Below are 25,681 nucleotides of genomic sequence, written 5' to 3'. Positions count from 1 at the left end.
TGGGAGCATGCAGAGAGGACACGCCCAGCAGGTCAAGCTGTGAGGAGACGGAGGACGAGGAGGCGCAGGGCACTGAGCAAGAGGCCCTACCCAATGAGGGCCTTCCGGGATCAATTCTCTTAACTCAACATGACCGAGGAGGATTGCATCCAACCCCCGAGGTTCACCAAGGAAGCCGTCAGAGATCTGTCAACTGGTGCAGCCACAACTGCAGCCTCAGAGCAGGGCGAGGACAGCATTGCCTATGGCTGTGAAGGTCACCGTGGTGCTGAATTTCTACGGCTCAGGAGCGTTTCAGGACTCTGCTGGCGACATGTGCAACATCTCGCAGTATGCAGTGCACTGCTGCATAAAGGAGGTCACAGACGCACTGTATCACATGAGGAACAGGTTCATTGTCTCTGTCGAGAGGAAAGGTAATCAGAACGAGCGAGCACAGGGGTTCGCCTGCATTGCTGGCTTCCCGATGGTGCAGGGTGCCATGGACTGCACACACATTGCCCTGCGTGGCCCGCACATCAACTCGGCTTTCCTCGTCAACCGAAAGGGCTTTCACTCGCACACCAGCTGCACGTTGAGGGACCACATGCATCGCATCTTGGAGGTCGATGCCCGCTACCCTGGGAGCAGTCATGGCGCCTTTGTCATGCGGCAGTCCAACGTGCCAGCTATCTTTCATCCGACTCGACGAGTCAAAGTCTGGCTACTGGGTGACTAGGGCTATTCCCTCACAACGTGGCTCATGACACCAGTCAGGAATCCATGCATACGTGCACAGCAGGCCTATAATGAGAGCCATGCTGCCACACACAACATCATGGAGCACACCATATTCTTCCTCAAACAAAGCTTCCGCTGCCTAGACTGGTCTGGAGGAGCCCTGCAGTACTTCCCTGAGCAGGTGGCCAGATTTGTGGTGGTCTGCTGCATGCTGCACAACCTCGCCATCACGAGGGACCAGCCTTTGCCACCAATGACTGCAGAAGATCAGGAGGAGGCGGAGGAGGACGAGGACGAGGACACACCCGTGTCGGCGTCCGGTATCCCCCAACGCACCAACAGTCCTACGTTCCCCACCTTGCCCCTCCCACAACACAATCACATCGCCCTCCATCACATTGGTGTCCCTCTCATTGCATGCATAAAAACCACCACCAACTGCAAAACCAAACTCTCATGTATGGATTAATAAATGAAATTATGCAAACATAACAGAACTATTCACCCTTGTGCATTCCCTTAGTGCCTATTGTCCGTGTGCCTTTACCTATCCTAGTGCTCCTACGAGCTGCTTTCCCAGTGGCTGGAGCATGGGTGGTGGTAGGCTTCTGGCTTTCAATGGAGGAACGTCCAGATGGCCTTGGAGGACGACCTCAAGCAGCTCGACCTGGAGGGCCCGGCTTCAGACTGCACCATCTCAGCATGGGCTGCAGCAATCTGGCCTGGCTGGCCGACAGGCAACAACAGGGGCACTGGCGGAGTGGCAGAGGTGGGCGCAGAAATGCTGTCGTTCTGAGAGAGGACTGCAGGCCCGAATGCCATGGCGCCACTGCCACGCTCCCGGGGCGGTGCCTCAGCTATCCTGGTGATCGGCTGGAGAACGGATTGCTTGAGTGCTGTGATGCCTTGGAAGCCCCATTCCACGGTGGTCCCCAGAGCCACGATAGCAGCAGTCTGAGCTGCAAATGCAGCAGTCAGACCTTGGATGGCAGATGTTTGTGCTGCAATGAATGCTGTGACATCAGTCATCAGATGCTCCATCATGGTGGGTTCCACAGGTGGGTTTGATGGAGGTGACCACCCGTTCCATGTTGGAAAGGATGGGCTCCAAACTCTGCGCAAAGCCCTGCACCAAGTTGGAGCTGGACTCCTCCATGTCCCTTCTTATTATGCGCAGGCTTTCCAGTGCCCCAAGCATTTGTTGGTGTACGCCAATCAGCCGCCTTCTGTAGTCTGGCCCATCGAAGTCCTCATCTAACTCCTCTGCAGCAGAACTAGTAAGCGACCTTGCCATCCAGTGAGTTGGTACCTGTGGTATCCGTTCCCTCCGCCCCGGCTCCTGCGCACTTGTGCTCGGTGTCTCACCATGTGCAGATCCCCCCTCTAACCTAACCTCTAAAGGACGTGCAGTGTCAGTCTCTGAGCTGGTAGAAGCAAGTGTCAGATCAAGTGACGGTGTGTCTTCAGTGTCCTTGTCCTCCTCCTCCTCGGGTGCTGCCACGTGTTCTTGGGTATCTGCAATGACAAAGGGAAACAGGTTGAGATGTGGACTGGGGAGAGGAGCAAGTAAGAGGTGCATGCTGGCAGCATATGCAGCACGTGAGTCAGAAAAGATTATGGGAGGAGAGAGATGTGGAAAAGGAGAAGGATCATTAGATATGCAGACACCCCCTTGACCGGGACCTCCAGCGCGGCATGTTGTAACGGCTTCAGCGATGGCCCGCCCAATAATCCGCAGCACTGTCTCCTCTAGGGGGGTGAGGACGCATAGACATGCCCGTCCAGCTTCAGGTCCCTCCGGCTGGCGGGTGTTATACGCCACCTTCTCCTGCAAGACCGAGGACAGTGTGTCAGTGAGTGTCCTGCAAGGTGTGTGGGTGATGTGCCTGTCATGGTCAAATAGCTGCCAGTTTGTGTGACTTGAGTGGTGGTTGTGTGGCCTGCGAGTGTGGTATTGTGTGGGTGAGATGCAGCATTGCGTATGGATGGCAGTGTTTGTTGGTGAGTGGGTGACGGGAGGTGTCATGCGTGGAGTATTGCAGTTGGTAGGATGTGCCACTTGACACTTGCATTCACTCACCTTGACCACTCGTGTCAAATCATTAAATTTCTTGCGGCACTGCACTCACGTGCGTGGTGCAATGCTCCTCTCATTCACCTCCTGTGCTACGGCCTGCCAATGCCTAAGCAGCTGTAGTCTAGATGCTTTCCGGCCACCCTGCGGGTACACGGCTGGCCTCCTTTGGTCCACACCTTCCTCCAGGGCCTCCAGAGCATCGTCAGAGAATCTTGGTGTCCGCTCTCTTGCTGGTGCAGCTACTCGTGATGCCATTCTCCCTTCTCCTCTTTGGCTGTGTATCTGCCATTGGAAATGTGCCTGCACCTTTAAGTAGTGTAGGCAGCTGATGACATGCGCTGTCCACGCCCCATTTCCAACTTCTTTACTCTCCGTGCAGCCTCTCGGCAGCGAGGGCTGCGCTTGCTGCACGGAGATTTCAGGGTAAGTAGCAGGCAGCACGAAGTTCGTGTGTTGCCTGCGTAGGGTCCGTTGGGCGTGGGATGGTACCATTGCCCAGAACGGACCCTTATCCAATTTTTCCCCCAATATTTCAGTGAGCGAATGGAACAGTCTCCTAGAGACGATGGAAGTAGTATTAATTCATTCAAAAGCAAATTAGATAGATTTCTTTCAGAAAATAACATTTTTGGATATAGTGTGTGAGTAATTTGAGACATGGCATGGTAAGTGTAGCATGCTTGGGAGGAACAGGTCAATTTGGACCTATGGTTCCCAAGGCTCTCCACCACTGGGACTTTCCTTGTGTCTGGGTCTGTTGTAGATTAATTAATAGAGATCGATTGCTAAGATTAGTCAACAATTCCATTATCGTTGTATCATTCGATTACCAAGATGGTGGAAGGTGAACTAGAAGGACCTTGGTCTTTTTTCATCTAACAATTGCTATGTTGCTATCAGCAAAGGTTCAGGTGCCTTGAACGCTCTGTCCTCATTCAGTTCCAGTCTTAGCTATCCAATTGTAGCTAAAAGATCTCTATCAATGGCTTCTGCACCATTACCTCCAGAGTTACTTAAAGATCCATCATTGGCCTCTCCTTCTTTGTGACATCATCCAAATCCATGGGGTCAGCTTCCACATGCATATCAATGATACCCAACCTTGCCTCTCCATCTCTCTTCTCAATCCCTCCACTGCCTCTGTGTTGTGAGACTGCTCTTCCAGCATTCAGTCTTGGAAGGGCCATAAATCTCTCCAGCTAAACATTGGGAAGATTGAAGCTATTATCTTTGGCTTTCACCACTGAGTCCATCCCTTTCCCGGCCACTGTCTCTGGCTGAACGAAAATGTTCGCAACATTGGTGTCCTGTTGAGCTTCTGTCTTCACTGTTTGTAATGGAGAATATATGCTTACTTCAAGCTTCATGACTTCATCCACCTCTACTCCTATCTCAGCCCATCTCCAATGCTCTCCTGGCCATCCACCCAAGCTCCTACCTCTACCCTCCAAAAACTTCAGCTCGTCGAAAACTCTGCTCCCTGAATCTATTACTGCACCATGTCCTGCTCGTCCATCACACCTGTCTTACATTGGTTCTGGTCCCTCAATGCCTCAGATTTAAAATGTTCATCCTCTTGTTTAAATCCATCCATGGCTTTGCCCTTCCCTATCTCTGTAACCACCTCCAGCACTACAACTGCCCCACAAGGCACTCCATTTCTCTGACTCTTGTGTCTAATGCATCCCCACCCTCCCTTTGCCCCACCATTGGTGGCTGTGCCTTCAACTGCCTAGATCCTACTCTCTAGAATTCCATCCCTAAACATCTGCCTCTGCCTCCTCATTTTAAGATTCACCTTAAAACCCATTCTTTGACCAAGTTTTTGGTCTTCCCTCCTAATATCTCCTTTGGCTCAGCGATTTTTCGTGTGACCTTGAGAGGTTTTTCTACATTAAAGGCACTATATAAGTGCTTCTTGTTGATGATGTCACCATTGTTGTAGTAGAGCCAAACCTTCCAAAGGCATATAGTATGGCAGCATGCCAGCATTGAAAGCAAGTATTTAATTTCTTAGGCACATGCATCTCTCTTTTGAATCCTAGATAAGTTGCTATTTTGATGCTGGAAAAACATAACTTCCATGATGTTAAATGAAAAATACTGATATACTGGAGAGAGAAAGGAGCAAACCCTCTCCATCCCCCTCCCCCTCCCTCATTAGTTTGAGTGCTGACATGCACTCACTACCCTACTATATCAGAATATTATTTTCTGTATCTAATGTTGCTTTGATGTGTTGGGCCAACAAAATATTTGCAGGGAGCTAAGAATTCCTGTAAAATACTTATGAAGAAAATGGGAAATTAATTTTTAAAAATAGGATGGGATTCACCCATTAACTGGACTTACTCTTGCAAAGGATTACAGCAGGAAACATTCACAAATTGTATTATCAGGATGACCGTTATCAGGATGATCATAACCAGTTCCCACATTCATTTTCAGGGCTGGAGTGTGAAAAAATAAAATTAAAATACTGCCCAGTGGGAGGGTGGTATACTTTTGCAATAAAATTTTGTATTTAGTCAGCCCTAAAGTTGGAGTCCTAAACTCGCTATCTTCCAGTTCCACATTATCGGAAATCTGCGGCAGTCTAAAAATTAGCATGGAAATTGGATAACTTATGCACAGTCATTGAAATATATCTTGTTTTAAAAAAAAGTATAAAGATAAAACTTTGGTTTGGCATTACAGTATCAACTAGTTCATAAGGACAGACTTGCAGATGATTTTTGTGAACCTTATGTTGATTTTAATATTTCAGTTTTTAAACTTAGTGACTTTTACTGTTCAAATAATGTATACCACCAATGTTAAAAATAATTTTCTATGTTTTAACTTGAGCAACCCATGAAAGCGATAACTAAGAACAATGTTTAAAAAAAAAGGACTGAGAAAAATTGTGGTTGGCTTATTTGTAATGTTTCAATTTTAAACAGTTGCTCTAGAAAAAGTAAGCAATGACAAGGAAACCCGACTGAACAAGATTAAAGCTGTAGCTGTGAAAGCTAAGAAAGAACTTGATGCCAGCAAAAAACAGGTAAGTAATCAAGTCAAAATGTTCTCTTTCCATTTGAAATTAGTGTCTGTACAATGTGTCCTTTGTATAAAGAGATCTTTGTTTTCAATTAGGTGCTACTGTTAACAGAAGAGATGGAAATTGTAAAGTCTGAGCGAGACAGATTGTCATCTTCCATAAAAGACATTATGCAAGGAGCAGAAAGCTACAAGGTACATTATTAATTACTTAAAATTGTGTGGGGAAAATTGCAAAAGACTGGAGAATGACTGACTGTGTATACTTGTACTTTCCCTTTTTGAGAAAGTGACATTCCAAGTGGGCAGTGGAAAGCTCTATGATGTGATGTCCAGGTTATCAGAAAGCCTTCAATAAAGTTCCACATGAAATGCTGTTAGGCAAGCTTAGGGCAGTATACTAAGTAAAACTTGGAGGTCGTTATGGAATTTTCAGAAAAAGAGGAAGCAACAGGTAGAAGTTAGGTTGGGGAGACGTACCGAGTGGAGTGCTCCGACTGTTTCTGATCTAGATAAATTATGTAAATTCAGAAACTGAATGGAGCATTGTGGTTGTCAATATCCCCATGACACCTACTGCCAGCAAAAGAATGAAAATAAAAAAAGCACCCCTACCAATTCCGTTACGATAATGATATCACATATCAAGAAATGGCTGAGTGCACTGGATACAGCAAAGGCTGTGGGCCCCGACAACATCCCAGCTCTAGTGCTGACTATTTGTGCTCCGGAACTAGCTGCGCCTCTAGCCAAGCTGTTCCAGTACACCTACGACACTGGCATCTACCCGACAATGTGGAAAATTGCCCAGGTGTGTCCTGGCCACAAAAAGCAGGACAAATCCAATCCGGCCAATTACCGCCCCAATTACCTACTCTCAATCATTAGCAAAGTGATGGAAGGTGTCGTCGACAATGCTATCAAGTGGCATTTACTCACCAATAACCTGCTCACCGATGCTCAGTTTGGGTTCCACCAGGACCACTCTGCTCCAGACTCATTACAGCCTTGGTCCAAACATGGACAAAAGAGCTGAATTCCAGAAGTGAGGTGAGAGTGACTGCCCTTGACATCAAGGCAGCACTTGACCGAGCGTGGCACCAAGGACCCCTAGTAAAATTGAAGTCAATGGGAATCAGGGGTAAACTGTCCAGTGGCTGGAGTCATACCTAGCACAAAGGAAGATGGTAGTGGTTGTTGGAGCCAATCATCTCAGCCCCAGGACATTGCTGCAGGAGTTCCTCAGGGCAGTGTCCTAGGCCCAAACATCTTCAGCTGCTTTATCAATGACCTTCCCTCCATCATAAGGTCAGAAATGGGGATGTTCGCTGATGATTAAAAAGTGTTCAGTTCCATTCACAACCCCTCAAATAATAAAGCAGTCCGTGCCCGCTTGCAGCAAGACCTGGACAACATCCAAGCTTGGGCTGATAAGTGGCAAGTAACATTTGCGCCAGACAAGTGCCAGGCAATGACTATCTCCAACAAGAAAGAGTCTGACCACCTCCCCTTGACATTCAATGGCATTACCATCGCCGGATCCCCCACCATCAACATCCAGGGGGTCACCATTGACCAGAAACTTAACTGGACCAACCACACACATACTGTGCCTACAAGAGCAGGTCAGAGGCTGGGTATTCTGTGGCGAGTGACTCACCTCTTGATTCCCCAAAACCTTTCCACTATCTACAAGGCACAAGTCAGGAGTGTGATGGAATACTCTCCACTTGCCTGGATGAGTGCAGCTCCAACAACACTCAAGAAGCTCGACGCCATCCAGGACAAAGCAGCCCACTTGATTGGCACCCCATCCACCACCCTAAACATTCACTCCCTTCACCACCATCTACAGGATGCACTGCAGCAACTTGCCAAGGCTTCTTCGACAGCACCTCCCAAACCCGCGACCTCTACCATCTAGCAGGCACATGGGAACAACACCACCTGCAAGTTCCCCTCCAAGTCACACACCATCCCAACTTGGAAATATATCGCCGTTCCTTCATCGTCACTGGGTCAAAATCCTGGAACTTCCTACCTAACAGCACTGTGGGAGAACCTTCACCACACGGACTGCAGCAGTTCAAGAAGGCAGCTCACCACCACCTTCTCGAGGGCAATTAAGGATGGGCAATAAATGCTGACCTTGCCAGCGACGCCCACATGCCATGAACGAATTTTTTTTTAAACTGGAGTAATTTCTTCTCTTCACAAGGTTTAGCATAAAGTTGGAACACACTTCAGCTTTTACCTCACAGTTTATAATGGTGATTTGAACCCCCCTATGAAGTTCCTACTTGTAATCACTCATTATTCATTGTATTGACTGGTCCTGAAAATATTAAACTAGCCCTAATTATAAGGTTAATGTTTTTCTTGTCACCCGGTATAATTGAATGAATAAGCATTATGTTCATTAGAGCAACTGGGAAGACTTACTGGGCCTGACAATGTGAGGCAACTGAATTCATGTTAGTAAAGATAGTCACCAGTCCAAGGTGCTTCAGTGAGCTGGGTCAATTCAGCAGCCTATTGTACTATTTGTACTGCTTCCGAGGGCAAGTGATCCTCTGATTTCAGTTTCAACCTGAATCAGATTCCAGCAGATTGATGACAATTGATCGCAAATTTGCGAGAATCCACTTTTCAGAGTATGAGATGTTTCTAGTATCATATGTGAGTTGAGGTTTGCAAATGATAATATAAATGGTCATATATTGCTGTTGCACTGTTGAGAATAGTATCCTCTTCATGTAAGGAAATGATGCTGCCAGCATTTGCTATTTTCCTTCCCCTTTTTTCTTCCATTTTACTCCCCAACTTTCTTGATGGCATTGACTCTTTACTGGGGGGGGTCAGTTCCACAGGTGTCAGTTAGCCTCTGGTGCCTCGTCCAAGTGGCCATTAGTTACGTATGAACCTTGATGGTGAATGGCAGTCTATCCTGGGTAGCCTCAGTAATAGCCAAACAGATTCTGTCCTCACCCAACATCAACACGTGTACTTCCAGCTAAACAGCAGTCGAGGTTGGAAGTGGCTGATTTTTTTTTTGTTTTTCTTTTTCCCAACCCAGGGCCCTGAGACATTCTTACCACTACCCCAACTGAAAATAACTAACTCAGACCTGTATTGAACCTTGAAATAACTACTCATTGGAAAAGCTTACTAAACCATTTGTTGTTTAAAATAATAGACGACCAAATTGACAAAAAAGCTTACTGCGCCATTTGTTTAAAATAATAGACAACTAAATTGACAAAAAAGCTTACTGCGCCATTTGATGTTTAAAATAATACACAACTAAATTGACAAAAAAGATGTTTATAGTGCCTATTAACTGTTTGACTTTCTCTTTAAGTGCTATAGTTTATTTAAGATCATGTTTCTTTGGCTCAGAATCTTTTGCTAGAATATGAGAAACAAGCAGAAAAGCTGGATACGGAAAAGGAGCGAGCACGTAACTGTGAACGTCAGATGGAAGAGCTTACACGACAGCTACGTGCGTGTCTTCAACAGGTATGATGCTGTCTTCCTGTGCTGCTGCCTACTGAACAATATTTTTCTATTGGTAAAATATAGAATGCATCGTGGTCTATTTCAACTGCATAATTACCAAGTTTAAAGAATTACAATAAAATCTTTAAAGATCGAGTCCATAGTGGCAATAGCAATAATTGCATTTCTATAGCATCTTTAACATAGAAGCAATGATGTTTCACATGAAACAGGGTGAGCAGCAATATAAGAGTTGAGAGATGTGGCAGAAAGCATGATTGACATGACAGGCTTTGAGGATGCTTGTAAAAGTAGGGAGAGAAGTGGCAAGGTGGAGGGGTTTAGGGAAGGAGTTAGAAAGAATAGGACAAAGATGTAGGCTCTGTCACTAGTAGTAGAGTGGAGGAAGGAGACGGATGCACGGAAGGCCAGAGGAGGATAGGGCACAGGTTGGGATGTAGGGGTGGAAGAGGTTGCAGCGGCAGGGTGGGATGAGGCAACGGAGAGATTTAAAAATAAGGACAAGGATTTATAAGTTCAATGCAAGCAGGGGAATGAGTTATGGAGGTTGGATCTTAGCAGGCCAGCGAAGTTGGGGGGGTTTGGAGAAGTGGAGTCTTGACATAATGAAAGCATAGATAAGGGTTTCAGCAGCAGTAGGATGAGATAAGGACAGAGGCAGGCAATGTTGCAGAAGTGAAAATCAGTGGTCTTGGTGATGGGTAACATAAGGTATTTGAAGCTCAAAGTTGAACAGCAGACTAAGTTTGTGTACCATGTGGTTCAACTTCAGCAAGCAGCCAGAGGAGGATGGAGTTTGGGGGGGGTGGGGGGGGTGAGGGAACACTTCTTGATAGGAAATGAACAAAGATGGTTTTGGTCTTCCCAAATTCACTTGGAAGAAGGTCTGCATGATTCATGATTTGGTTCAAATAAGTAATCTGACAACACAAAAGTAGTCACAGAGTGGAGAATAGTGATGGAGGGGTAGAGGTGGGTGTCATCAGCACATGTATGGAAACTGACCCTAGCCCTATGGATAATCTTGCCGAGAGAGAACATACAAGTGAGGAAAAGGAGGTGTGCAAGGTTGGATCTTTGAGGTACTTGGAAGGTGATTTGAGGTACTCGGCATGTGGAGATGCCATTGCTAGAGATGTTTTGGCTAAACTTGAAACATGTAGGAATTAAACCATAAAATGGCATTTCCACAAGGTAAATCAGAGGGTAGGCAATGGAGCAGGAATGAGTGGTCAACCGTGTTGAATGCTGCAGAGGAGAAGAAGGAATAAGATGCCACGATTGGAATCACAAAGGATGTCATTGTCATTAAAAATCTATTGGACAGCATTATGAAAATAGGTAGCAGGTACGTGGGTATACATGGCAATGTATTAACAGGTAATATTTAAGTGTATTCAAACCCTGTGTGAAAAAGTGAAAGCCCTTTTTTGAAAAATAGATTACTCATGGCTTTAGGTCAAAGAAGATCATGGAAATCTGCTGCTCACCACCTACCACCCTTCCACCTCCAAAGAACCTAACATACAAAAAAAGTTATTTCTCTCCATGAGATACTGGACTCCTTTTTAACTGAGTATTGAGAGAGTTGTCCTGTGTTCTCTGGAGTTAAAAAGAATGAGAGGTGATCTCATTGAAACGTATAAAATTCTTAGTGGGCTTGATAGGGTAGATGTGGAGAGGTTGTTTCCCCTGGCTGGAGAGTCTAGAACTAGGGGGCATAGTCTCAGGATAAGGGGTGTGCAATTTAGGACTGAGATAAGGAGAAATTTCTTCACTGAGGGTTGTGAATTTTTGGAATTCTCTACCCCAGAGGGTTGTGGATGCTTATTTGTTGAGTATATTCACGACTGAGATTGATAGATTTTTGGACTCTAAGGGAATCAAGGGATATGGGGATCAGGCAGGAAAGTGGAGTTGAGGTCGAAGATCAGCCATGATCATGTTGAATGGTGGAGCAGGCTCAAGGGGCCGTATGGCCTACTCTTTCTGCTACTTATATTCTTATGTTTGCATATCTAAAATTGTACCCACTGAAAGAAAAATGCTTTGTTTACCACAGTTCTCAAAAACAGTTCAAATTTTAAGTAATCATAAGTACAACTTGTTGTTGCCATTTATTTTTTGCTTGTTCTCTGATGATTTAGGAATTTTTCATTTCAAAATGCTTGTAAACCTATGTTGTAACAATGAAGAGTATTGTCTCCGAAACTTGTATAAATTATATATACCATATGCCAGCAACAGCACATGAAAATATTTTATATATTTCTATCAATAACATCAGCTACAGTTAATGGGCTTTTTGCCAGCTCTCATTCCCTTATGATTTTTATTTTGAGGGGGAGCTAGCTTACTGATGTCGCCTAACTTTTTAGCGTAAAATGAGAGTTGAAAATCATAATTTTACCCCAGCTGCTGTTTACAGGGCTATAGTGAAGGCGGGATGTGCAAAGCAGCCTTCGCGAAGCTGTGAAATAAAGCTTTAACAGTGAAGAGTACTCCTACATTCTTTCTTCTTTAAAATCCATTGGGGTGGTGGGGGGGTGGGAGACATTGCTGTAAGGGCAAATTTAAACAAGTTTAGTGCTGTTTGCAAAGCAGTGAAATGAATCATAGATCACAATATTTAAATCTTTTCAATTTTTATTTTGTTAAGGTGCAGTAAGTTATAAAGTTGGAAATGTTAATGAGAGAGGAGGCCATTTTTTTTCTGGGATTATAGCATGTCGTGGTCGTGTACTGCCCAATAATGGGATTTTCAAGACCACTCTGAAAAAGAGGTGGATCCTGCCACACAACAAATTGTGTTTCATCCTTACCCAAACAGTATCCTCTATTACTGCAGTACTTGCCAGATAGCTGAATAAATTGTCTGGGTACTACAGCACTATTTTATGGGTTTAAAAAAAAGCAGAACAATGAACAGTCCGTCTTGACTAAAGTTTGAGGTCTTATAATCCAGCTGTTCACAAGATAATTAAGATGAGAAAGGTCACTTGGCCCATTTTAATTTATCCATTCAGAAAGACCAATTGAACTATCTCGCCTACATCCTTGGTGGAATACACAGATTATTTTTATTTCTATTTACTTACAGTTGGAAAAGAAAATACCAAATTAATCTGGACAAGTCTGAGTTTCTTTGCAGTAAACAATTGCAGTAGAGAAACACTTGAAAGGGCTAATTAGTTAAGGTTAAATCTCATGGGATCCAAGGTGAGGTAGCCAATTGGATACAAAATTGGCTTGACGACAGAAGACAGAGGGTGGTTGTCGAGGGTTGTTTTTCAAACTGGATGCCTGTGTCCAGCGGTGTGCCTCAGGGATCGGTGCTGGGTCCGCTGTTATTTGTTATTTATATTAATGATTTGGATGAGAATTTAGGAGGCATGGTTAGTAAGTTTGCAGATGACACCAAGATTGGTGGCATTGTGGACAGTGAAGAAGGTTATCTAGGATTGCAACGGGATCTTGATAAATTGGGCCAGTGGGCCGATGAATGGCAGATGGAGTTTAATTTAGATAAATGTGAGGTGATGCATTTTGGTAGATCGAATCGGGCCAGGACCTACTCCGTTAATGGTAGGGCGTTGGGGAGAGTTATAGAACAAAGAGATCTAGGAGTACAGATTCATAGCTCCTTGAAAGTGGAGTCACAGGTGGATAGGGTGGTGAAGAAGGCATTCAGCATGCTTGGTTTCATTGGTCAGAACATTGAATGCAGGAGTTGGGATGTCTTGTTGAAGTTGTACAGGGCATTGGTGAGGCCACACTTGGAGTACTGTGTACAGTTCTGGTCACCCTATTATAGAAAGGATATTATTAAACTAGAAAGAGTGCAGAAAAGATTTACTAGGATGCTACCGGGACTTGATGGTTTGACTTACAGGGAGAGGTTAGACAGACTGGGACTTTATTCCCTGGAGAGTAGGAGGTTAAGGGGTGATCTTATAGAAGTCTATAAAATAATGAGGGGCATAGATAAGGTCGATAGTCAAAATCTTTTCCCAAAGGTAGGGGAGTCTATAACGAGGGGGCACAGATTTAAGGTGAGAGGGGAGAGATACAAAAGGATCCAGAGGGGCAATTTTTTCACTCAAAGGGTGGTGAGTGTCTGGAACGAGCTGCCAGAGGCAGTAGTAGAGGCGGGTACAATTTTGTCTTTTAAAAAGCATTTGGACAGTTACATGGGGAAGATGGGTATCGAGGGATATGGGCCAAGTGCAGGCAATTGGGACTAGCTTAGTGGTATAAACTGGGCGACATGGACATGTTGGGCCGAAGGGCCTGTTTCCATGTTGTAACTTCTAGTTAATTTAGGGCCTCCTGGTTTAGTACAATGCACAAAATGCTACCCGAGTTAGATACTTCTCGCCACATTTTTAAGTATTGTCTTATGAGCTGTATTATTTCTTAATTAATCTAGTTCTATATTTCTAATGTCTTCCCTTCAGCACAACCAGTTGACTTCAGATAAGGAAGATATGTTAGCTCGTTTGGAAACTTTGCTGTCAAATTCCAGACAGCTGGAAACACAAATATTAGAATCTGAGAAAGCCAAGATAGCTGTTGAAAAGGAGCTCGAGGCTGCAAAGCTTCTTAAGGAGCAGATATCCAAGGTAATGGAAACTGAATATAGACATATGCCTTATGGTTTTATTTGTATTCTGTGGAATAGCCAGAGTTATTTTATCAAGGATTTACTTTTTCTTCAAATTGTTTATATATATATATATATATATATATATATATATATAAAAAAAATTGTACTCTTCAGGAGAACCATGCACTGCTGAAAGAAGTTGAAGAACTTAAAAAGCAGCTTCAAAAAGAGAAACACCAGCTGCAACAAACAGTACAAGAACTAGAACTTGTGAGAAAGGTAGGAAACCTCAAGAGACACAAATACACTGCAGCTGGTAAACAGACAGAGCGTTGTTTACATTACTTGTCCTCTGCCTGGCTGGATGTTTAATTGTCAGGTTTAGGAGAGAGCTTTACACATTACACTACATAGAATTACATAGAATGTACAGCACAGAAACAGGCTATTCGGCCCAACAGGTCCATGCTGGTGTTTATGCTCCACACGAGCCTCCTTCCACCTGTCTTCATCTAACCCTATCAGGATACCCTTCTATTCCTTTTTCCCTCGTGTGTTTATCTAGCTTCCCCTTAAATGCATCGATGCTAGTCACCTCAACTATTCCTTGTGGTAGCGAGTTCCACATTCTAACCACTGTTTGGGTAAAGAAGTTCCTCCTGAATTCCCTATGGATTTATTAGTGACTATCTTATATTTAAGGCCCCTAGTTCAGGTCTCCCCGCAAGTGGAAACATCTTCTCTAAATCTACCCTATCAAACCCTATCATAATCTTAAAGACCTCTATCGGGTCACCTCTCAGTCTTCTCTTTTCTAGAGAAAAGAGCTCCAGTCTGTTCAACCTTTCCTGATGGGTATAACCTCTCAGTTCTGGTTTCATCCCAGTAAATCTTTTTTGCACCTTTTCCAGTGCCTCTATATCCTTTTTATAATATGGAGACCAGAACTGTTCATAGTACTTCAAGTGTGGTCTAAACAAGGTGGTGTGGATAGATGCATGGGTAGAGTTGTCACCCAAAAGTTTGAAATTTAAATATTGAGAGTGGGGAGGGGAGAATTTCTGCTCTCTAAACATTTAAATTAGGTCAAATACGTTTGCAAAATGTCCAGGGGGTCCAAAAGACTCCCAGAGCACTTTGTAAATCAGGTCATACAACCTGAAACGTTAACAGTGTTCCATTCTCCACAGGTGCTGCCTGACCTGCTGAGTGTTTCCAGCATTTTCTGCTTTTATTTCAGATTTCCAGCATCTGCAGTATTTTGCTTTTCTCTGCAACCAATAGTGGGTGAAAAATAGTTCTAGAACAGACAGTTATGACTGTGAAAGTGCATTCCTCAGAGGGTTTACCACAACAGACACTGTTTTAGCATGAGGTGAAGTGCTAGAACTGGGACTGATGTAGTTTCAAAGAAACTCTGATCTTGACCACAAAGCGCAAAGCTAGGTAGATGTTGGAAACCAAACCTACTGGAACTGTATCCTGATGTATTCTGGGACTCCTGCCATAGGGGACGGTCCTGAGAGATACTTGAAATTTTATAACCCGATTATTTGCTACAACTTCCAGGTCAGAAATTGCAATTGGTTAATGTCCAACATGTATGGAATAAAAAGACCAATGAACACCTGTAGAATATTCTCCTGTGTGTAAAAAAATAAATAAATTTGACATGAATAAAGTGATGTAAAATGGTGATCTTTATTGATTTTAAAAACTCTCAAATCGTTGCCAACGCTACTGTGTGCATTCCTGCCATTTAAGTGCTGAATGGCAAATATCAGGGAAAAATGCAAAAAAAATCTTATGTGCCAGAGATAGGTTTGCTCAAATCAAATTCAGGACAAAATATTAAAAAAGGGAAGAGAAAAAGGAAGAACTTGAATTTATATAGTACCTTTCACATCCTCAGGATGTCCCAAAGAGTTTTCACAGCCAATAAATTACTTTTTTTTTTAAGTGCAGTACTGTTGTTATTTTGGTAAACAAGACTGCCAATTTGCACACAGTCAGGTGCCTCAAACAATAAATTAGCTAAATAACCAGATAATCTGTCTTTTTGGTGATGTTGGTTAAATGATGTATATTGATTAGGACAATGGGAGAATTGCCTGCTCTTCAAATAGTGCCATGGGATCTTGTGTGGCAACTTAAATGGGCAAGTGGGGCCTCAGTTTAATGTTTCATCCAAAAGATGGCATCTCTGGCAATATAGCACTACCTCAGACTGCACGGAAACGTCCATCTAGATTATGTGCTCAAACCTTGTAGTGGGACTTTATTACATAATTGTGAAATAAATCCAGCAATACGTCACACTCAGTGTAACATACTCTATTTGAAATCTAAAAGTGCAATGCAGATAACTGTAACTCTGAGTGTTCAAGTCAAATACTTACTGTTCTAACTGTGCTACTAGGATGCTCAGAAAAGCACTCTAATGGACATGGAGATTGCAGACTATGAGCGTTTTGTGAAAGAACTGAACCAGAAAATTACTGATCGAGACAACCGGATTGTAGAAGCAGTAGAAGAAATTGCATTGTGCAAACAGAAACTGGAAACTATGGAAGATAAAATAAGTAAGTTGAGCAGTTTGAGTACTTGGGACACTTTAAAATTATCGCTGATTAAACGTGGATTCAGCAACAAATCTTGAACTACATGCTGCATTTCTACTTGCACGCCTGAATATATTGCATCTTAAAGGGCTAGTAGAACACTTTTCTAGTCTTAGGCAGTTCACAGGCCATTCGTAGGTTGTGACCCTCAATGAAATGAATAGAACCATTTTGGTGAAGGCAGCTCCTAGGCAGTGATAGCACTAAAATGGCAGGTCTACATGAGATGAAGAAAAACATATAGGGGATGAAATTGGTCTTGGGCAGTAACACAAAATGGGTGAGGTGTAAAATGGGCTACCAATTCGCTATTGCCTGTCTTGCGCTACCGCCAAATACCAATTTTACCACCACAGCGTTTTAATAAGTGAAAGGGATTTTTTCGATATAGATGTTAGGAATTTAAATAAAACTTTTTCTTCTCCCTTAATTTAATACTAGTTGTGAAATTCATTTTATTTTATTCAAGGTTTAGCATATTTGATTTTATTAGAAAGCTATTAGATACAGTGTTCAAGTTGACAATATTTATACTGTTTCTTCCAAAAATCTGTTCATCTAGAAATCATTTCATAAGAATATAGTAAATAAACTGCGCCGTCCTAATTAAATTCTATATTAATCCTTGCAACAGATAACATAATAAGGCCTGTAAGAGAAGTAATTTTATGTAAGCTGATTATATGGTCATATTTCAGAATCTCTTCAGACAACCTCAGAGGAGGAAAAAGAGAAAAATACCAAGATGAAACAAATTCTAGTGAAAACCAAAAAGGAACTTACTGATTCAAAGAGAGCTGTGAGTATCATCAATAGGCCCAGCATGATCCTAATCACTGTGAAAATATATTTTTATTATAGAATTTTAATGTTTTGTAAATATATGCATCATTAAATACAGTGTATAAATGGATCTTCATTTCCTCTGTCAAGTTTCAGGACGTTACTTGTACATCTGTGTAATAGGGTCTGATTGAGACAAGATGGTTGCAGAGATTTGGAATGTTCACAGTTTTGAGGGGAGTTCTTGCATATCTGACTAGTATTATTTTTGGCTTCAATGTGGGTGCTTGAGACAAGGTAGTGAAAGGAAGCAAGAGGTAGTCTTGCAGAGAGAAAAAAAAAGGATTAGAGACTGCCAAAGGAGAACCCAAATTATCTCCAGATGAAATATTGGAGAGAACCACCGAAAGACGAATGCAACAAATGGTACTGTACACATTCAATTTAATCATAACTCCAAAATACTAAAATCAAATTTTATACATAAAAAGTGGACAACTTGAGAACAATTTCCCTATATTTAAAAAAAAACATTTGTGCAGGGTGTGGGGAGGGGGAGGTAGGAGAGACTTGCACACTGGATTTTGTGATAAATAAAATGGTGTAAGATATTAAATGTAACAATACAGAATATTATACAAACTTTAATTGAATACTTACTACTCAATATCAAATGGAAATTATCCCTTAAATTCAATTCACGCGGTTTGGCAAATAACTGTATAATTGACATGACATTATGTTTTTAGGAAGCAGACCAATTAGTTCTTCAAGCTTCTATTAAGGGAGAACTGGAAGCAAACCAGCAGCAAGTGGAAAATTACAAGGTACCATAATCTGTGATTTATTTTTCAACTAAATTCTTGGAAATGTTCCTTTAGGGAAGGAAACCAGTCATTATGACCCAGTCTAGCCTACGTGTGATCTAGTCACACACCAATGTGGTTGATTCTTAACTGTCCTCCTGAAGGAACCGTTCGCAGCAGTTCAAGAAGGCCCACCACCACCCTCTTAGGGCAACGAGAGATGGGCAATAAATGCTGGCCTTACCAGAAATGCCCACATCCTGAGAATAAATAAAAAGAGAATGACCATGGAAGGGACATTTCAACAGAGCCCAATGCATCCTCATCCAATGTCCATATGCATGCACTTCCTAGCAGGGATCACTGAATAGCAATCAAGAGTGAAAGTTCTCTCATTTCTCTCTCCGTAGCCAGGGGACATTGGAGCTAATTATAGAACCCTTCCCCCCCCCCCCCCCCACCAATTGACATGACGAAACTCAACATAGACCAGGGATTGAACCTAGAATTTCTCTCTATGATTGGGCCAACAATAAAAGCCTAAACTATTGGGGTAACCCAGAGAGCTTACTTTGGAAAATCTGGTTTTGCACCTTTGTTCTAGTTTTTGTTGGACCATGTTACCCATAGTAATTGCGGTAGTGAATCTTAATAAAAGCAGTAGAGATTGTAATTTTTAACGAAGGGTCTTGCAGAAAATGCATAGACTATTATTTTTGTTAAATGTTGCAGATTCAAGTGGCAGAGTTAACTGCTGAAAACCACAAAATTCAGGAACAATTGCGTCAAATAAATGAGCAGAACCATCGTACAGTGAGTGCATTTACACAGAAGGTGGCAGCTCTTCAGGAAGAGTGCAATATTGCTAAGGTACAATCTTGAGTGCACTTGGAGTAGGCTCTCAACAGATCCGAAACACAATCTTTGATGTAAAATTGGAGAATATCTGTAGATGTTTCTTAGAAGAAACAAGATGACTGCAGTTTTGAGTTGAGCTATGAATGCAGTCTCTCTCTTCAGTCCGTGGCTCAGATAGCTAAGTGTCTGTATCCACAGCACTGGAAATTTTTACATCCTCACAGCTGTTTGTAGTTAGCACAGAAGATTCTTTGATACAAAATCATAAATATTATAAACATCAATGCATTTTCAGTAATTGCCAGCAGTAGAGTTATAAAACCTGTTGATTTTCTGAGGATAATTTGCTGAGTTTTTTTGTGGATTAACAAAAACAAAAATCATAAATTCCAATAAAAATAAATACAAGTAATTAATAAAACTTTTAATTTTTGACCAATTAAAGTCCAGCAAATATGTCAAACAATTTGTCACTCGTTCATATTTTGGAGTTGAAAATGTCTTGAATGACTCTTAAAAGTTCTGTTGCAGAATTTGCAATACAGTAGCGCTGAGCCTTAGAGCATCCACACTCAAAGCCATGAAGTGAGGATGAAAGTAGGTTAGATCCCTGCTCAGTTCAGACTCCTACCTCTGAGCTGCACCAAGTGGAGACATGCCCAGCAGAGGTTAGGGTACCCTCCTGCAATGAGGAGGGAAAATCTGAAGGAAAAGTCATGCCTGGTAGCTCCCAGCAGCTGATTTCAGGATGTAGCAATGTTGTTGAGCAGGCCAACCACCTGTTCTCTTGGCAGCAGATGGGTTTGCAGGTATTAACATGTTAAAGGTTGGCATTGTTGCGTTTATGGTGCAAACAGGTGGACCTTAATATTTAGAATTTCTGTTGGCTGAATAGTAGTTTCTCAAAAAGCTGTTACCTTTTTCAAATTGGACAGTGAGAATTAGAAAGAAGAAACAACAACTTAAGTAAAAGATTTTCAAGCTTTTTTTAGGAAGATTAATCAGTGGAAAGTAAACATTTGCCATTGAAGCTGCTGTGTGCCATTGATGTCAGTACATGGTTCTTTGAGGGTGTTGTCTGCTAGCTGCCATATTTAAATGTGGTGTTCACATTGATTAGTCATTCTTTTCACTTCACACCTGTCCTGCCATAGTTCATTCACATTTGTGGTGCTAGTAAGTTGGTCAGTTCTCTCCCTCTCTCTTGTGGGGTAAAATATATATTCAGCATCTAAACATGAATAGTTTAATATGTTAATTCAGACATCACTTTCTTTTTAAACAAAGAAAGGTATTTTCTAATTAATTTTATAAATTATGGGGTATATTTTGCATGGCTTCTGTTCCCCAAGCAGCAACTTGCTCAGTGGGAACATGGATCAGAGCGTCTGGCAAACTGACCTCCATGCCCGACTCACAGTGCTCAAAACTTTCTTCTGATTTAGAGCACCTGATTCTCCAATTTGTGCTCCAGTCAAGCAAGGCTCTATGCTGGGAGCCTCACCTTGCAAAGTTTACCCTTACATGTTCACTATCCTTGGGAACAGGTCAGGAGGTTTCCAGCATTACAAAAGATGAAGTGACTAGAAATTAATTAATCCTGATCAGAAAAAAACATTCCCAATGTACAGCATTAAATGCTATGAACTGAGGATTAATTCTGATGTGCTATGCAAGTTACTTAAATAATGGTAGAATTTAGTTAGTTGAAATTCTTGTACATCTATTGAAGTGATTTCATGTTGCCCTTACAGGCTGAGCAAACTGCAACTGCTGTGGATTTTGAAAGTTACAAAGTTCGTGTTCATAATGTCCTAAAGCAACAGAAGAGCCGGTCATCTGCCCAGAGTGAACATGAGTTGACCCAGCAAGAAAGGTGAGTTATAGAACCTAAGAGAATGTTCTCAATACTATGGGGGCTAAATTGGGCCGTGTAGTGCCTATTTTGTAGGCGCTACGCGGACTCTTAAGGACCCAAAGTGGAGTCCAAGATGTGCATGCGCGTTTGCGATGTAATGTGCGCAGGACACCATCTTGGTAAAGGCATTTGCGCATGTGCACTTAACGAACGCTGGCAGCATGTAAAGTAGGGAGATTATGCAGAAGGTTCATTTTCCATGCTGATTTAAAGGGACAGATGCAATTTTGTATCGCCACTCTCCAGCCAACGCACTGTCTTAACCTCGCACAGCTGAACAGGTCTTAAACCGCATGGAGGATCCCCCATCAGCGATATTTAAAAGGATCATGCAGGAGTTACAGGTTAGTTGCTAGATTATTGCTTCTGGCTGCTGATACATTTGTACCTGTTTTTGCAGGTCTCCTATATTTGAATACTAGGACTTGGGGATGTAGCCTAAAAATTAGACCCAGGACTTTCAGGAGTGAAGTTAGGAAACACTTCTACACGCAAAGGGTAGTAGAAGTTTGGAAATCTCTTCCGCAAACGGCAGTCGATGACAGCTCGATTGATAGATTTTTGTAGTAAGGGATATGGGGCGAAGGCAGGTATATGGAGTTAGCTCACAACTCTGCCACGATCTCATTGAATGGCGGAACAGGCTCGAGGGGCTAAATGGCCTACCCCTGTTCCTATGCTCCTATAATAAAGTTTAAATATTGTACAGTGAGTGGGCTGGCTAGCTGACAGGCAACAGCAAGGGCACTGGCGGAGCGGCAGGGGTAGGACAGGAATGCTGTCATCCTGAGAGAGGACAGCAGGTTCATATTCCATTGAGCCACTGCCACTTGCTACCTTCTGTTATGAGCCACCTTCTCCTACAAGAAAGCGGGAAGTGTGTTGGTGAGTGCCCTGCAAGATGTTTGGGTGATGTGGCTGTCATGGTTGAATAGCTGCCAGTGTGTGTGACCTGTGAGTTGTGGGTGTGCAGCTTGCAACCCTTGTGTGAGGGTGAGATGAAGCATCTGATTGGAAGAGTTGAGTACTGGCTGAGAGTTTGTTGGTGGTTGGGTAATGGGGGGTGTAGTGCGTGGAGCAGTGGATGCAACTAGTGGTACATTTGGTAGGCTATGCCACTTGACAGTTGAACTCGCGCACCGTGACCGCTCGTGTCAAATCATTGCACTTCTTCCTGCCCTGCATCCATGTTAGTGGTGCTATGCTCCTGGCATTTACCTCATCCCCTACTGCCTCCCACTGCCTCGGGAGCATTTGTCTGGAGGTCCACTTGCCCTCCCCACGGATATAGGAAGCCACTCCTTCTGTCCACCTCTTGCACCAAGACTGCTAGTGCATCATCAGAGAACCTTGGTGCACGCTCTCTCGCAGGCCCAGTATAAACTCGGATTGGCGGGGTCTGGCATGCAGATTGGAGGACGTGGGATGTAGTTGTGAGCAACCTTTATTCAATGTTTTGAACGAATTCAACAGTTTGTAAATATAAGAACGGGACCTGCATCTGTGTTTTACGTGTGTGATTTCTGATCTCAGTTCATCCCGTATCTTATATTTTGAAAATATGAGTCCTGCAAACTTTGAGCACCCAAGTTTTTGCTCATTAAAAATTCCAGTGTTCCCATGATCACTGTGCTTCACTATATTGCAGCACAGATTCACTTCACCATTGACTTCCACCACTTTGTGCAGCCGCACTTCTCCTCCTCTTTAAGAGGTGCAGGCTGCCTTTAGGTGGTGCTAGCCACTTGCGATATCTGGGGCCCCTACTGGCGAGCAGCCATTCAACAGTGCAGGTAGGGCTGGCTGCACGCGGCAATCGTGTAAAATAGCAGGCAGCATGAATGTTACGTGCTGCCTGCATCTCAGCAACCAGGCGCAGGTTAATTGTGCACCGCAATCCCCGTGCCCGTTTTCGGGGGTTAATCAATTTAACCCCCAATCTGTATTACAGGTGCATTTTTTATGACTTGTAAAATTCACTCTTTCTGTTGTTTACTATTCCACACTACCTCCTTCACTTATATAGGTAAAACATTCTGAGTTCAGAACTTCTGCATGGCTACTTTGTGGACATCTGAGATGCAGCAGAGCTCCTATTATGCCCATTGCCATTATCCACACACCAGACTGGGAAGAGTTAGGACTTTGGATTGGGTCGCGACAGTTTTCTGGAATAATATGTTGTAGAACCGACCAAGGATAAGGCCGTACTAGATTTAGTGTTGAGTAACGAACCTCTAGAACAACTTAAGTATGGTTTTAGAAGGGGACCTGGGAGTAGCAGTGGACTAATTACTGTGAAAGTGGAGAAGCAAATAGAAAGTTGGGATCCATAGCTAAAATATTTTAAGTCGACAAAAGATTATTTTGAGACGATATAATGTCAGACCACAATTGGCATATTGTTTACAGTTTTGATTTCTACACTTCAAAAGAGACGTGTGCATTGGGGAGGGTACAGAAAAGAGCAGCAAGAATGACCTCAAGTTTCAATGAGCCATGAGAAAAAAATAAAACAGTTTAAGTTGGTCAATATAGAGAGAAGAAGGTTAAAGAGTGGGTAAGGACAGCATCAAGGCAAATAAAGTATGGATGAGTTGAACGCAGAATATTGCTTCATGGTAAATCGGGTCTGTTGGACCAGAGGGCAAAACTTTATTTAATTTTTTTTAAATGGATCTTAGAAAATTTTTCATTATTCAAAGGATGAAAATCATTTGGAATAAACTGTTTTTTATTTTCAACTCCTCTATAAAGTGACTTGGAATGTTTTTCCACATTAAAGGCACTATATAAATGCAAATTGTTGTAATCTACCAGCAGCATATTAGAGTCAGACATTAGAGGCATTCAAAATGCAGTTGGTTGCTCGTTTGGATGAGTTAAAATGCTAGAAGGATAAGTTTTGATGGGCCAGGTGGCCTTTTCATGTCCTTGATTAGTTCTTACTGTGTTCGAGAGTGAAACCCTGCTGTCTCTTTCTACCCTCAGTCTTCTCTTTTCTATGGTGTCCATTTCTCCCTCCCTAGTTTGTCATACAAAATGAACCTGTTGTAGCAGCTCCCACTACAATCACTAACTTAGCACAAAATAGAGATCTTCCTCCATTGCTTTATTTTGAAATGACATTTTGTGTAATATTGGGTGGCTTGACCAATAGTATCCAAGCTTCAAGAGATGTGCCAAAAGCAACGGTTGTGCTGAATAAATGTAAACATTTTTTTTGTAGAGAACACCTCCAAAAGGTGGTTGACCAGCTGAAGGCCAAGTTACAGGAGACTCAATGCAATCTACAAGTCAGTGTGGGTGAGTTACAGACTCTGCAGTTAGAGCATGACATGCTGCTGGAGCGACATAACAAGATTCTGCAGGAGACTGTGACCAAGGAGGCTGAGCTTCGAGAAAAGTATGTCCTTTGTTGTTTTTCAAGCTCCTCAAGTAGACATTATACAAAGTGGTCAGTTCTTAAGTAGTTATAAATATTATAGTACCTTTAAGAAAAATAAGATCTCTATCTGTAAATTAGTTTGTATAACTTGGTGTATTTACTGTAACATTTTTTGTTATCACTATGCTACAACAAAATACCTAATTCATATACTTTTTCTTAACCTGTCATTGCATCTTTTGTACAACCCAATAACCAGAGGCTTTTCCATTAGTAATATCTAGAGCTGACATTTTATGTAAGTTACAACATCTATTCTTGAACTTTAAAGACTAATTGATGTTCTTGCAGATCTGAGATGAGATAAAGGTTAAATGGGAAAACATCTGGCAAATCTGGAATTGTGCAAAAGTAATAATCCTGCAATTAATGTGCAACATGAGATAGTTTTTAGTTTACTTTTAAGCATTGAGATGCTGCAGTACAAGATTTTTAAATTTTAATTTAAACTATTTATATTTGAAAGGAAAATAGCTATTTTCACAAACTAGTCAAATGCACACATGTGCAGTCTTGATGTAAACAAATTACAGGTCATATACTAAATTTTACTCTTCACAAAACAAACATTAGATGCTTAGACCTATTGCTTATTACTAATTTGTAATCTCTATTTTCTTGTCCTCACTCATTGTGTATAACTGTATCCCACTAGTTTATGATCCTAAATATCATAATCTTTCTATCTGTTTTACATATGAATAGCCTATTGTTATATGAAGTATGATGAATTATTTAGTAATTAGCCATCCCAACGGTGAGGTCCTGCATCATTTTGCATCACCAACCTTCTATTCTACACAGTTCCAAATCATTCATTACCAGTGGTAGCAGCAGAGGAATTAAAAGGCAAATAATTAAATATTTATGGGCGACATGGTGCGAATTATAGTTAACTTAGAGTTCAAATGACTAACAAGTCACTGGAGGGTTACTCTTGTGGGTTATGTCTCTTATGATTTACATTAATCCCATATAATCTTGTGTCTTTTGTATATTGATGAATATTAAGTTTTCTGGTCATAGTGAATCTCAGAGTAAGGTGATTAAAAGTATTGCAGAAATATGTAGTTTGAAATGAAATTTCATGAAGAAATACATATTTATCATTCGTGCTTACATACAAGTTTATAAATTGACAGTAGGATTTCTTTTTTAGAGGCTGGTTTAGTTCATATTAATCTCAATTTATAAATTGAATTGTGATGCTTGATTGATATTTTTTTCCCCTATAGATTTTGTGCTGTATAAACTAATTCAGTATTTAATGCTCACCCGGTTGCACA

General features: G+C 42.2%; 1 protein-coding gene across 1 annotated transcript in view; it reads left to right on the top strand.

Annotated features, from left to right (window-relative positions):
• The window catches only part of LOC137322934 (GRIP and coiled-coil domain-containing protein 2), a 67,975-nt gene that overhangs the window by 35,151 nt on the left and 7,143 nt on the right, over positions 1–25,681 (top strand). Inside the window, exons 8-18 of the mRNA XM_067986174.1 lie at positions 5,740–5,840; positions 5,933–6,031; positions 9,236–9,355; positions 13,813–13,977; positions 14,136–14,240; positions 16,381–16,543; positions 17,281–17,381; positions 18,115–18,192; positions 18,904–19,041; positions 20,784–20,905; positions 24,177–24,353. Of these exons, the coding sequence (XP_067842275.1) occupies positions 5,740–5,840; positions 5,933–6,031; positions 9,236–9,355; positions 13,813–13,977; positions 14,136–14,240; positions 16,381–16,543; positions 17,281–17,381; positions 18,115–18,192; positions 18,904–19,041; positions 20,784–20,905; positions 24,177–24,353 (1,369 nt within the window). The remainder of the gene's footprint in view (positions 1–5,739; positions 5,841–5,932; positions 6,032–9,235; positions 9,356–13,812; positions 13,978–14,135; positions 14,241–16,380; positions 16,544–17,280; positions 17,382–18,114; positions 18,193–18,903; positions 19,042–20,783; positions 20,906–24,176; positions 24,354–25,681) is intronic.

This window comes from Heptranchias perlo, chromosome 6 (assembly GCF_035084215.1).
Source record: "Heptranchias perlo isolate sHepPer1 chromosome 6, sHepPer1.hap1, whole genome shotgun sequence".
Lineage (NCBI taxonomy): Eukaryota > Metazoa > Chordata > Chondrichthyes > Hexanchiformes > Hexanchidae > Heptranchias > Heptranchias perlo.
This window is presented reverse-complemented; position numbering and strand designations above follow the sequence as displayed.